The 15,581-nt window shown below is 37.3% G+C and overlaps 1 protein-coding gene across 1 annotated transcript in view; it reads right to left on the reverse strand.

Moving 5' to 3' along the window:
* Positions 1–467: 467 nt before the first annotated feature.
* Positions 468–15,581, reverse strand: part of LOC145989249 (putative ammonium transporter 1) — a 99,487-nt gene continuing 84,373 nt past the window's right edge. Inside the window, exons 10-11 of the mRNA XM_083124566.1 lie at positions 11,118–11,222; positions 468–3,576 (exon numbers count right to left, since the gene is read on the reverse strand). Coding sequence (XP_082980692.1) covers positions 3,458–3,576; positions 11,118–11,222 — 224 coding nt within the window. The 3' untranslated portion in view covers positions 468–3,457. The remainder of the gene's footprint in view (positions 3,577–11,117; positions 11,223–15,581) is intronic.

The following is a 15,581-nucleotide window of genomic DNA, read 5'->3' on the forward strand; positions in this document are numbered from 1 at the left end:
TGACTATTTTCGTTGGTTTTTATCTCCATCCTACGTGTTCATAAGGACTGTATTTTTACGTCTACTGGTTCGGAGGTTATAATAAGATAGTTTGGTGTTTTGTGTCAGCTCTTGAAGCTCTCATTGCATAAAACAAAGGGAATAAATGTGGTGATGAACAATTTGCTTGGTAATACTTATGGATCCCACTGTACGTACCAACAGTATATTGTAGGCATTCAACAATCAGTAGCCAAAATACGCAAATTGAAAGTAAGCAGAACTAATAAGTACCGTCAGGCAAGAAAGGGTTAAGTTACGTTATAAAATATAAAATGCTGAACACAATACTGAATAAAGCAAGTTACTGCATATCAACATGCATATTGTAGATATTTTACGGAATAAATAAAATTTACTCCCATTGATTCTGATTAACTATCTTTATTTACGATTGATACAACCGTTACATTTAACAGTTAATGTGCAGTATTTTGCTGTGACAGCATGTATGCTAAGAAATACAGAAATGTGAAACAGTGTTGCTGAACGGTGCCCTATCATTGACATGTAGGCCTACTACTCACTGCTTTCTACTTAATGCTAAGAATTGTATAAAACATGGAAATAAGAGTGAAAATGTTCACGACTGAATACAGAGTTAGTTCATTTACTTTTCATGAATTTCTACACCAACAGCGTTAACAATACTGATTAAGTACTTATTTATAGAACTGAATACATTGAAATGTACATTTTCTGCATAAGAGTAATTACAAATATAAGCAGCACATATTTATATACCAATACATAACAGAATTACAACATTTTCTAGGGATATCGACCACATTCTATAGAACTCACGTCGTCGATATCACGAATATCTCTTCAACATTCGCAACTAAGAAAGTTTAACACACACGAGACATATATTGATACTAATATGTAGTGGCAGTTTGTTTCTTTCTATACAGATACATACATGTAATATGGAGTAGCATCTCGTGATGGTCTTGTGTCTAATGCTTTCTCCTTGTAATCAAATGGTCCCTGTGAAAGTGCATTGCACAGAGCTTTTGGATCCATTTTAAACTGTAGGTGCAGTCCCAATTAGTCTATATGAGTATAAAATTATCTTTAAACGAAACTTTGTAAACTTTTTATAAGCATGATCTTCACATATACTTTCTACAGTTCCCTCTTCTACGAATGTTCTAGAGTAGTGCAAGTTCACATACGATGTTTTTTCTCGTGTCTCTTCTGAAGATGATATATTCTCTTCTAGGAATGATATCGTATTTCAATCTTTATCTTTAGGAATAATAATTCATTTTCTTACTATTTCTTCAAATGTTTGTTCTATGAAGTAGCCACTCTATCAAATATTCTAATGTTTTTTCCTCAGAATATTTCCTTCATTGGTATATGTAAACCAATGATCCAATATATCTTGTGGAAAATATTTCCTTCCCATATGCTACTAATCTTCCCATGTATCTCAAGTATCGATATTTCTTCTAGGAAATATGTGTCTTTTAAATAATCTTTCAAGTAATGTTCCAGCACTTGGCAGCGATAGACCGTGATATCAAGTATGATACAACATATTGTCGATATTGCCATAGTTATTAATATTAAGGAAAGTAAACCATAGCGATTACACATACAAAATAACTGACACGTATTAATGAAGAATTTTCTACTGACGTAAGGCTGGAAATATGACCTAACTAAAAATACGACCCAAAAGAACCATGCGAGACATGATGACAACAACAAATATTAAGAACAAAGAAAATTGAAAGAAAAATGTTTCGGAGATGACTGTCTTTAAGATTAGTGCTGAAAAGCAGGTAAATGCCCATAGCGACACTGAAAATTGCATGATGTGATACCGAAATTAATGCTTGGTTGACAATTTTGCTATGTACAAAGAATATTTTCACAAAAATGACACTGAGAATTCTTGCTTTGTAATATTGAGCGCTGAACGGCGCAGCTCGATCGACTCTTATCTTGTCGCACTGCAAATAAATTCCGAATCATTTTTTGTAAACATTATTGGTGATTGATACATCACAATCCACCACTTTCATCGCTGACAGATGCTGTTTGATGCATTTTAAAAAAAATGATGTATGAACATATGCATGTAAATATATAACTCTCCACTACAATGATGTTGTAAAACGTTTTCCACATATATACACACATCCTTGCATAAGATTAGCAATTAACCCGATCATTTAAATCTATTGTACATTCTAAGTAACCATTGGAGTTTCGTCATAAAAATATCTTGGTTCTGCAAACAATAATAATATAAATAATAAGCACGGTGGTGTTTGAGGAGGAATGAAGAGGAATTCCCCTCTGGATACTTCTTCACCCTCTCTCGTTTCATATTTTAGCCTTGGGGGATGACTTTCATTGCATCGAAAGAAATTACTGAAATTTTCCCTTTCATGGAAAGTTTTTAAATACACTGATTTTGGTAATGTCTTTAAAAGTAAGTTTTATGGCTAGTTCAAATCAGACATAAACGGTTTTGCAATCAAAGGATGAGATCTGCAAATTTAGGAAAGAAAATTAAAATGTCATGCATATCTATACATATCTTTCGTAAATGAACTCAAGGGGCAGAACAAACTGATATCTTAACCACGTAGTTAAAAATCCACAGATGCAACACAAACAAGATGAAATAAACATGCATTACACGAGCTTACCAATTCGTTTGAACTCTCTAGGAGACGAAGCAGCTCCTTTAATTGTCCTAGCGGCTCGTAGTTTCCTGAATAAAACTCGACCGAGAACACGGACTGTCAACCGCCCAAGAAAGCAATGCTAATGGAAAACACAGTTTTGAACTGCAGGCCATGCAGAACCAATGAATGGAACCTTATGGAAAAAATGAATTAACTAAATCGCAGAACAAATTTTTCCATGTAAAGGACAAGCAGTCAGGTTCGCGGCTTGAGCAGATTGTAAACTATACTAGGATGTCCTCTAGAACTTCTAATCATGCCTAGGAATATGTATTATATATGATTTTATTCCTTAAGTTATGAAATTCCAAGCTTGTAAATGCCCACTCCAAATAATTTAGCTGTCCTGTAGTTTTGCAGTTCTTATTGAGCAACAAGAACAACAAAAATGTCAGGGCAGCCACGAAATACCAGTACTCTTGTAAAACTTGGCACCATCTAGCAAAAGAAAGAAAAGCTTAAATCATGATCTGCTGCGTTATGGCTTTGTCTTCTGGTAGCTGATGGCGTGCATGCTGAAATAGACTTTTGTGCGCTAAAATTAACCCAGACAACAATTTTCTCACACAGAGTAGTTTGAAATGGGCTGTGTGGCATGATTTTCATGTTGATGAAAATAGTACATGTACGTCAGCAATTCACAATGCAACTTGAAGCCGTATGATCATCTTGTGTTCAGGTATTCTCTCAACCACTGACATCATTATAGTTCACTGGGCTACTTCACCATCGAATCCGAAGTTTTCAAAGATTGGTAAAATCTTCTGTATCGGCTGCTGCCTTGAGTGGAGTTTGGAGTGGTCGTCCGACATATTGAAAGGAAGGGAATCTACAATAAAAAGAATGCGTTAGTGTAAATAATGAAATAATTAAAAACGTTTATGTGATATTAAAAACATTGAAAGTTACCTTTTGAACATTCATTTAATATAGCTGTTTTTTGGATGAAAAAATACTTTATCTCTGGGCGGGTTTGATTGATTGATTGATTTAGTTTATTTTACTTCGCGTTTTGTGCCTCTTGGCTAATTTGCGAAGATGGGGATGAGTGATGAAATGATGAAATTGATGAATGGACATTCACAAACAACCAAGCCCGACCGGGATTCGAACCCGGGACCCTTGGCGTCGCAGCGCGATGTGCTAACCACTTTTTTTTATTGTTTTTATTGTCTCATTCTGATATACAAGTTATGGAATTACATTGTTTTTGACATAAGTGTATTACTGCTATTACAATTTGTATTTTTATCTGGTTAACCTTTACATTTTTGTTTGACCTACATTAAGTATAAAGCACTAATAAGAAATTTGCATACCATTTCTTCCTTGCTTGGAGAGGAATTTTTGCGCATTGTTCTTGCAAGAAGATACTGAATTGTTTCTGAAAACTGCTCTCGTCATTGTGAAATATATATAATAAGTATTTTGTTATCAACCATTGTACTGCTCGTTGTTTTGTTGGTGGAAAAAATTGAAATCAGGAAAAACTATATCTGTATCCGTAAACTTTGTTAATGAGGTGCGGCATATACGACTGAACATTGTTCGCAATTTGTTCCATGCCGTGGAGGAGTTTCGACACTTCGTTATCCTGTGGGCTAAAGAGTCTGGCACGTTGCATGATATACAGTTACGAGAGTCACTGATTCCATATTGGTATGTCCTATCTCTTGTCACTATAACACGATGAACCACTTTGTACCATATTGATTGGCCAGCTTTTGAAAGGTGTTTGGCGGAGACATTTTCCCATATTTGTGGCCAATGATGTGTATTGAAATCCCTGACTATTCGTGGTACTGTGTGCTTGAAACTATTGATTTCACTATATAACTTTTTAACAGATGGTGTAATTGTCTCATGTCGTAATAACTGGTAGCATACCTGTAAAGCGATGTCCTTATAAAACCAAAACCTTTTGGGGATACTTTGGATATCGATGGGAGCTTCTAATAGAATGTTCCGTTTTTATCGTCTGTATACATTCTTGGGTCGTTGACTCGTGCAGTGAGAAAGCTGTTTGAAGGCCAGTCTGTACAAACAATGCTCTTGCCTGTGTGGTTACGTGTATTAGTGCCAACCCACCTGTCTTCTCTGATAACGTGACCTCATTTATTGCCACCCGGAAAATTGCATCGTGCCACAAAAAGCAGCCAACAGCTTTGTTGACCTTGGCTAAGTGCTGTGGTTTGAAGGGCAGGATTTTTGCTACATACCAAAGTTTAGAGAGAGCAAAAACGTTGATAAATCTTACTCGTGCTTTTAAACTCAGAGAGCGCATCTTGTTCACTCTGAGGACGTAGATTGCCCTCTCGCACGTAAGTTTACTATTGGCTTCGATCGTTACATCGATATTTGCATAGACGTTTATACCTAAAACCTTTATTTTCTTGTCTACAGGGATCTCCGTATTGTTTGTGAAAGGATTCTCCTTGCCAAGTGGCATCAGGAATGGCTTTCGATTGTTTAATTCTGCTCCTGATGTGAGCTCAAAAGTATGTATTTGGCTTTTAACACTGTACAGATCTCTTTCATCCTTGAGAAAAATCGTGACGTCGTCCATGAAACTACCAACTTGTATTGTAGTAGAAGCCATAGAAATGCCCTGTAAATGATGCTGGATACTAAACAAAAAGGGGGCTATTGTGAGGACGTACAATGTGCTACCTTGTAGTACACCTCGTCGCATTTTAAAACTTGTTGTCAAGAAACCATTTATTTTGAGTTTGAGCAGCATATGATTATATAATGTTTTTATCCAATTAATAAAAGTGTCTCCGAAGCCATATGCTTCTAAGACTTTGTACAGATATTCGTGGCTCACTCTGTCATATGCTTGGGAAAAGTCTAAAGATAGAATTGCCTCTGATGCATTCTTATTTTGTTTGGTAATAATTACGTCTCTTATCGTTTGCAGCAAGTGATGTATACTTTGAGACGTATTACAAGCGAACTGTAAATTGCCAATAAGTTTAACCATATATTTTGTTAGACGCTGATTTATGCACCTACTTATAAGTTTGATGTCACTACTCAATATTAAAATTGGCCTAAAATCTGTGACTTACTTTGGATTTGCCTTTTTGGGAACTAACACTATAACTCCCATGCTACTGGTCTTCCCTATTGTCCCTGTTGTCAACACTTCGTTGACCCATTCCGTTAATTCGTCTCCTATTAGATCCCAGAAACATTGATATAATTCTGATGGTAATCCATCTTCGGCTGTAGTTTTATTCCTCGGAGCTTTGAATACTGTATCATGAACCTCCTTTTTACTAAACGGTTGTGTGAGCTCAGTTCTTTCATTTTCTGTCAGTGATGCAGGGAGGTAGTTCAAAAAATTACATTGCGTTTCTGTTGGTTTAAAGGCTTGACCAAGAAGATTTTTATAGTATTGCAAAAACCTGTCATGTATACTATGAGGGCTGGTGACAACTTCACCGGAATCTAAAGTTAATTTATGAATAACGTGACTCCTGGCGTGTTTATGTTCTTGAAGAATGTGACTTATTGTGGCTTGCTCGTCAGGGTCTATAGGAAGAATCTTGCTCTTTATTATTGCTGCAGATTTTCGTTTCCTATGTATAGAAAGTAATTGCGTTTTTATTTCATTTGCATAGGGACGATCAAAATTACCTTGCAGTGCTAATCGATGGAGATCATTCAAGACTGCATACAAAAATTTATATTTGTTTCTTTGATCTCTACTAACCTCTGCACTGAAGAATTTACTGGCCTGACGAAATTTAGGCTTAACTCGAGTTTCCCACCACTCGATTAGGGTCTTTTGCACTGGCCGAGAGACCTTGAGTTCGTTCCACGTTTCCCTGATTAGCTGGACATAACTACCATTGCGTAATAATGTGCTATTTAAAAGCCAGTATCCGCTACCTTGTCGGGGTTTGATCAAATCTAAATTTATTTTAAGAATTGGGACACTATGGTCACTAAAGCATACTGGAAAATTTTGAACACTAATTATATATTCCTGAAATCTTGGTGCGACATAAAACCTATCGATCCTTGACGCACACTATTGGTTGTGATATGTGTGTAACCTTGACTTTCGCCATTGGCGTGTATCCAAGCGTCACGCAGTTGTAACCCCTGCGTTAATTCATAGAGCGCACGTGAGAAGTTGTATCCTGGATTTTGATCTTGTGAACGAATTACGCAGTTAAAATCTCCCACTAGTATAGTGTCTAGTGTGTGGGATGTCAACTCGGGCCCTACAACTGTTGAAAAAAAATCTTCTCTTTCCCGTCTGTTTTGGCTTCCTGACGGAGCATACACATTACAGAGAAACACTGAGCCTAATTTGGCACTTATTTGTCTGCCCGTGGGATGGGGCACTACATTACGTAAATCCAAGTGTCGCCTACATGCTATGGCAGTTCCTTTGGGCAAAGGGAGTAAAATTGTTGTATACTTTAAACATGCTCAGTACAGAAAAATCGTCTATGGCGACCTCTTGTAAGAAGGCCACATCAATAGACGATTTAATGAGAAAGTCATTAAGAGCAATTATTTTGGTCTTACTTTGCATTTGATTTAAATTTATAGATGCCAAGGTAAATGTTTGCATGATTATAACTGTCCACAAAAGAAAACTAAACTTACTTACATTCTTCAACATTACTAATCTCTAATTTCTGCCTATAATGCATTAACTATGCTTTCCACTAAATAAATCTGGGGTAAGTTTGTTACTCGTCGAAGGTTTCTCTTTAGTTACATTTGCTGAATTACTTGTTAAACTAACCTTTGAAACATCTTGGTTTGGGGTACCAGGTTCTACTCTAAATTCGTTATAAACTATTGTGGAACTTACGCATTCATTATTTTTCTTCTTCTTTCTACGTAGCACCATGGACTCTTCCGCCACTGACCGTAACCTTGATACAGATCTTGACCTTGATTTCCTAGGAGAGGTAACTACGGGCAATTCTGCCTCCGCGAACAAAGCACTTGGGGGTGGGGGCGGGGGTATGTGATGCATCTCCTCCGAAGTGGTCAATGTTGGCTGCTCCATCTCTTCCCTTCCTGTTGGTGCATTCTTCACACTAACTTCCTGTCTGGTACCAGTCTCCTCGTCGGTGATTCTGGGGCTATCCGTGTTCCCTCCATTGTTATCTCGTGACGCAGGGACTTCTGTAACTGATGGAGCTGAATCTCTCGGTTTAGTCCGTACGGGTAGCACAGTTGGTTCATATACCATCGGTACATTGTCAGCGGGTATATTAACCGGCCCCCTGCGGGGCTGGTTCCCAGAGGGTCGACGCTTGGGGCACTGCGCCACTACGTGACCCTCTTCGGAACACGCGAGGCACGTACGTACCTGCCCAGGGTATGTTACCCAATAGGAGTCTCCATTCATTATTACATATGAGGGTATGGGTTTACGTAGTATCAGTTTGATCAAGACACGTCCAGTTCGAGTAGGGTAACTGTGATCTGCAGAGTATGTCTCGTCTTCAATTTTTAACACTTCCCCATACGACCTCATGACACGACTTATCACTTCTGCACTTAATTCAATTGGGACTACATGGATTCTGACAATTACATGTCGCTGGTGGGCCCATTCTACTTCAACTTTATGATCACCATCTACGTCACTATAGATTACCTCAGCACCAAAATCATTTAGCAACCGTTCTCCTACCACTTTTGTCGCAAATTTCACGTACAAACACTTACGAAAGTAATCTATTTCAAAACTGAGCACTTGGTTCGTAGGCACTTGGTAGACATCATGAAACCATCGATGAAAATCCAATGACGTAGGTCTCGTTTTGACATCAAAGGAAAACAAATTTCAAGGTGTTTTCTCTTTGTGTATTCATCGTGAACTATTTCATCGTATCTTCACTGGCTCACGGTAATTGTAGTCAAAACCTCGCTTGCACTCCAAAGGAAAAAAGAACTAAGACAACACTAGCAAACCGTATACGGCCCTAGCTAACTCGGACAGTTCGATCACTAAGCCTTCTTGCGCGAAGAGCGGAGCTCGCTACGAACTGATTCCTGCACAAGTTGCAGGCAGACTGACGTTAGTGTAAATAATGAAATAATTAAAAACGTTTATATGATATTAAAAACATTGAAAGTTACCTTTTGAACATTCATTTAATATAGCTGTTTTTTGGATGAAAAAAATACTTTATCTCTGGGCGGGTTTGATTGATTGATTGATTTAGTTTATTTTACTTCGCGTTTTGTGCCTCTTGGTTAATTTGCGAAGATGGGGATTAGTGATGAAATGATGAAATTGATGAATGGACATTCACAAACAACCAAGCCCGACCGGGATTCGAACCCGGGACCCTTGGCGTCGCAGCGCGATGTGGTAACCACTTTTTTTTTTAAAAAAAAGGAAATACCCCCTACACGGAGGTATCCCCACCATTCACTCTTTTTATCACTTTTACACTTTTCAATTCTTACATTTTCTTTGTTTCTTATCAACTGGACGAACACAAATACCCATGCCTTACCCGGGACTCGAACCCAGAACCCCTGGCGTTGTAGCGCGCTCTGCTAACCACTTTTTTTTTTTTTTTTTTTAAAAAAAGGAAATACCCCCTACACGGAGGTATCCCCCAACCATTCACTCTTTTTCTCACTTTTACACTTTTCAATTCTTACATTTTCTTTCTATCTTATCAACTGGACGAACACAGATACCCATGTCTTACCCGGGACTCGAACCCAGAACCCCTGGCGTTGTAGCGCGCTCTGCTAACCACTTCGCCACGGAGGTCGACTAACCCACTCGGCCACAGGGTCGGGCTATCTCTGGGCGGGATCAAAATCTCGTATCACCACACTGCTCTTTTTATTATTATTATTATTATTCAATGGACTTTTTAAAGTTCGAAATTGATCTTTTCTAGTTTCTATTGTATTTAATTAATAATTGACCAGATTTTAGATATAAAAGTTGGTTCAAATATTTTTAAATGTGTATGGAAATATGTGTGGTGTTGTTATTTTTATTATGCTTTGCTCAGTATTTGAAGTGTACCAACAGCTGTTGAAGGACCCCTCCCCCGTTTTCCTATGAGAAAAGTTTTCAGAGAAGATATATTCCGTATATTGCGTAGTGGAAAAGGATGCTGCGTAAGGAAAGACACTACAACGCTATCGTTCTGCATCATTTCTACCAGGAGTTAGAAATTCTCTACGGAGAATTGCCATAGTTGTGCATTTTGATTAGAGATCGGATTGGATTTGAATAATGCACCAACGCAATGTTAATAGTAGCATATGTAATAAACCGCATGTTAATCTTCTCCAGAAAAATCTTCTGAATGAACAGCGTACTCAAATAAAAGTACTTGCCATTTGAGTTTTTTCGTTTGTATTTTGTTTTAGATGGTGTTGAATCTAGGGACGAGAAATTTCTTTCTTCATTAGTAATTCCAAAATTTCCTTCGCTCTGTCTGGCGGTTAATTTATTCGTAATCCCCCCGTGAAATGCTACTTGTTGCTTTTGAATTAGTGCTTCAATATAATTTATAGTTAGACCTAGGGATTACAGATTAGAAAAACAAAGTTTTAGACACCTAAAATAGGATTCAATATATTAAATTAGGATCTCAAAATAAAATTAGGCCATCTCAAATAAGTTTTACGTAACGCTGTAAAAGTTTTAATTATATGTAAAAAAAAAAAGGAATAAATGAAACTTTATTCTTAAACCAATGTTTTCATGTTACCTCGTCCTTTAATCCACTGGGGCCCGGCATATTCCGAAAGATTGCCTGAATATCCTGTATATCGTCGGTTTGTTGCAAGTTCTCTAGCAACTGAGAAATCAACAAACTTGCACAGAACCTCTTGTTCTTGAACGATACGGACTAACCGATATTCACTCATATTCATAAGTTTCGTCTTGTTTTGAGGGTGAACCAGTTCTAAGTCAGAGAAATATATCTCTGCAAAGACTGATGTTAAGGGTAGAAATTTCAAGTGACAGACAGTTCTCATGTTCACCTTTTCAGGAATGCCTTCCTTTTCAACTATAGAAACTGGTGCCACGATTTGGAGTTCGCAAAAATGTACCCCGAAATCAGCAGGCAGTATTTATGCAATACATTTTCGATGAACGGTAGACACTATAAAATGCTCCAAATAGACCTATTTTTTATGAATCGTGAACATCCAAAACTACTTTTCACTTTCTCTAAAAAGAACAAAATTTACCCTAAAATCCTTGGTTGTATATCAACGTGTGTGTGTGTGTGTGTGTCAATATTAAATCCTCCCACACCAAAGTTTGGATTGGGAAAGCTTTAAAAGTATGAAACGTATACTTTTTGAGTCATTGGACACTTAAAATTAACAATGTAACTTACTTACCCCTTTGCCCCCTGTGGCCGTTGCTCAAGTGTTTGCATTTGTATTGGTCTTCTCGCCACGCATTTGCTGGGTAAGCAGGCTCCTTATGTTTGGACAAGTCCAGACCTGTAAGGAAGGAGAACAGTGCTAAGTAAACACGGCAAATAGTAGGCTATTTTTTTGGGGGGGGGGGGGTAGGGGGTTAGAAAAATTGAACGTCCATTGTTCTACTGCATAGACCAGTTGGAAAATGAATATTGAAGCTTTCAGCCACCTCTGGCTATTAGTGCCAAAAGTCATTTGCTGTTTTAATGAAGGAAAACAATCATTTTTCGGGTGGCTAATCGGTACTGGACTTGCACTTTAAAAGTGAAATGTGAACCAGTGTGTAATGTGCCTTTACTGGGGAATGAACCAGGAACTTCTCGATTATAAGGCTGAATTGTACGTTCTCTGACAGCAACTGACTGCCTCATTAAACGATAGGAGAAACCTCGTACAGAGGAATGCACACAAAATACTGGCCAATTTTCCATCATATTCATTCCCTTTGCTTTGTGAATGGAAAGTTACAGGACTGAAACAGAACACATCATCCCACTGCAGTGGCGTGCCAAAGGGGGGGGGGTTGGTGGGGGTTATAACCCCCCCTTTGGCCCAGTATTCCTAAAAAAAAGAACATCAAGGTAGGAAAATGTGACAGTGGGCACTCCACTGTCCCACTGTATATTGTGGTGTGCACATTGGCGAATTCAATTCTAGTACGAGCATTACTACTGTAAAAACTTTGAAATATACTAATGGAAAACCTTCATGGCATTGAATTACTTTGCACATTTGAATCAAAATTATCCTATTCTCTTTAAAGCAAGATATAAGAGATATACGATAGTCCATTTGGGATATTAAGCACGCAGGTTAGGTTAGGTGAAAGAATAAAAATATTATCTTTAATTTTATAATTTATGTACTACATGTACGTTGAATTATCCTTAAACATTGTTAGCAAAAAGGACACATCAGAACTGTATGTATGTTGTGACGGTCCTGTGAATCCGCACAATATAATTATATGTTTATTGAAATTATTAATTTCATATTATACAAATCACTTTATATTAACGTTTAAAAAAATGTATAATTATTACTTTGTACAACGTTAATTATGTTTTATGTTATTCATTGCACTCTACGCTGTATAAACGAGATATTTTGAATTCTAACGTTGCTATAGCAACGAGAATCAATAGTCATTATGTGGTAGTGTGTCTGACAAAAATGGAAATATAGGTAATAGTGAACTGCATATTGCTTAGTTATTTCACTAATATATAGACCTATAGAAGTTGTATCTTCACCTTCGCGTTTTATTTCAAATATTTATGAACTAAATGTGATCGTGCAAATAATTGACTTGTGAACGTCACAGTATAATTGGTGGCCAGTATTGTGGAACGTTATCAGCACGATCTTGAGTGATGTGTTTTGCGTAAGTGTTAACTTACACCATTGTTCTCGTGAATCTAGTTTGTACATAAATTTATATTATGTACGCATTAAGTAATCCTTATAATCTGAGATCCAAAACAAGTCTTACAGCTAGATCTATCAATTGCGGTGATGAACCTGATGAATCACAAAATAAGAATGGTGCCATGAATATGGTGAAGTGCTGCAAAGATCCCGATAAGGAAAGGTTGGTAGCTTGTGAAAATTGTGGCCATTGGTATCATTTACAATGTTTGGGTTTGTCCGATAAGCATTGGGAATTATACCAGTTAAATGAAAATTATTTCTGTAGAGATTGTGATCCATCTTATGATCCGTTCAGTATTGAAGCTTTCGTGCAATGGAAAAGAAGTCAAGAAAATGTTCAAGAAATTGACATTCGTCCTTCTGTGTTGGCAGAGACGTCAACGGGGCAAAGTAATGTTCCTTTTCAAATGTTTGATCTGCTGGCAGAGTTAAGGAAAATGAGCGAGTCACAACAGATGGAATTTACAAAAATTAGGGAAACTCAAGAGTCTCAACAGCTTGAGTTTACAAAAATGAGGCAAACTCAAGAGTCTCAACAGCTTGAGTTTACAAAAATGAGGCAAACTCAAGAGTCTCATCAGCTTGAGTTTACAAAAATGAGGCAAACTCAAGAATCTCAACAGCTTGAGTTTACAAAAATGAGGCAAACCCAAGAATCTCAACAGCTTGAGTTTACAAAAATGAGGCAAACTCAAGAATCTCAACAGCTTGAGTTTACAAAAATGAGGCAAACTCAAGAGTCTCATCAGCTTGAGTTTACAAAAATCAGGGAATCTCAACAGGAAATTCAAAATTCACAGCAACTACTCAAGCTTGACTTCCACGAATTGAGTACATCGTTACGAAAGGAATTAGCTGAAGTTGCCGAGTCCTGCAAATTAGCAACACGTTCATTACATCAGGAAATGGAAAGAGAAGTGCAAGGACTAACACAGAAAATCGAGGAAGTCAACACTACTTGTACAGAGAATTCTAATAAACTTGCTGGATTGAATGATCAGATTACAGAATGTCAGAACAATGTTTCAGGGTTGTCTCGACAAGTTCAAAGACTTGAAGTCGTTGTGAGCAAGGACGAAATAACGAAGCGCGTGGAAGCATGTGAGGAAAATATTACTAAGTTAACATCTAATATTTCGACTAATGTTGAATCAAGTAATCCTGTACAAGTTTACAGTTCTCATGTGAATAGTAACTGTCAACCTGGTATTCCTGCACGGAACCTAACCTCTCCGAAATCATCTGATTCTTCAGCGTGTGATGTTTCTGATGATGAACACAATCGCATTGCTTCACAAAGACACAAACGTTCTAGAAAAAATCGAGTGAGAACTAGTAATACTAACAAGTTATGTCAATCAACCCGTACTTTATATTCTGATGGTTCTGGTCAGGAAAGAAAGAGGCAAGTAAACCAAAGGTCAGCAAATCCGCAGAATCATCGATGTAATTATCCTGACAATTGTGTGCGTTCGCTTACTCAAGAACCTCGACGGTTGGTAAGATTGAATGAACTTACTGTTCTTCCTAAATATTCTGGAGATCCTGAAAAATCAAGCCCACGTAAGTTTATTAAAACTTTAACGTCCTACTTAGACTTACTGCAAGTTCCTGACATGCAAAGGCTTGAATGTATTACTAATTGTTTTCAAGGACCTGCAGAAGGTTGGTATAATACTCATGTCGATTCGTTTACATCGTACAAACAGTTTGTTGACGAATTTCTGAATCACTACACGTCTTATTCGTTAACTCAGGCTCAATTATCTGAACTTAGAAGTCGTAAATATGATCCTAAATCGACGAATAGTATGGAAGTTTTTGCTATTCGTACGCATTCAGCATATTATAATTTAGTTGATCGTCCGAATGATGCAGAAGTTATTGATATTTTAATCAATCAGTTGCCCACATCTATTGCACAAACAATATTAGCTGCTAGATTAGTTAAAATGGATGATGTAATTGCGTTACTAAAGAGGTTGGATTTAGTGAATTCAAGATCAAACAAGAGTTTTAATGTTCATGATAATGTACGTGAAAAAAAATTCCGACATGATGGGAATAATTCTAAAAGTTTTACCGACAATAATAGTGCAAGGGCAAAACTGAGAGTTCAAAGTGTTGCTAAAAGTTCATCGTTTGTGAACGATGATGAACCTAATGGAAATCAAGGTTCAAGACGTAACGTAAGACCTAATGATAGTGTTCATTTTGTTTCTTCTAGCGAAGAAAATAAAAGAAATAAGATTCCACGTACAGATGTTCCACTTGTTGCTGAAAGCCAACAATCAAACTCCAGCCAGAAGACGATGATATTTAATAGAAATAATAATTTTGGGAAACCTAACCTAACTAACAAACCATATAATCGTTACAGACGTAATGGTGCAGGAACTCAAAATTTCCGGCAAAATAGAAGTCCACAAAGCTCACGATACTTCAACAATAATGGTAGATTTATGAGCAACAGTTTCAATGCCAGAAACGAGCAAGAACAACAGCAATTTACACTGCGTCCTAACTCTCAGTTCTCTAACAATAATTTCCACTCATTCCAACCATGCAGTGTATGTGCCAATTGCGGATATTCGTCTCCTCAGATGTCAACGGGTAACAGTTGCAATGCAACTGCAGTGGCGAATACTCCATTAAATGAAAATACTCCATCTTTCGATCCAAGAGAAACTTCTTGTAAACAGTTTATTTCTTCTGTCTCTGAAGCAACATTAAACGAACGTCGCGGGTGAACGTGGACCAGTTTGCTAGCACTAACATAATGGAGGGTCCGTCTAAATCATATCGTAGTGATAATATAGGCACAACTTGTCAGTATGCTGTATTAAGTAATTCCGTTTTATCAGAAGTTGATCATTGTTATCCACTTTCAATATTTTTTCAATTAGATTGGTACGAAGATGAACCTACTTGGAGTTTAAATGATACTGG

This window comes from Lepisma saccharinum, chromosome 6 (genome assembly GCF_977018435.1).
Source record: "Lepisma saccharinum chromosome 6, izLepSacc3.1, whole genome shotgun sequence".
NCBI classification, from domain to species: domain Eukaryota; kingdom Metazoa; phylum Arthropoda; class Insecta; order Zygentoma; family Lepismatidae; genus Lepisma; species Lepisma saccharinum.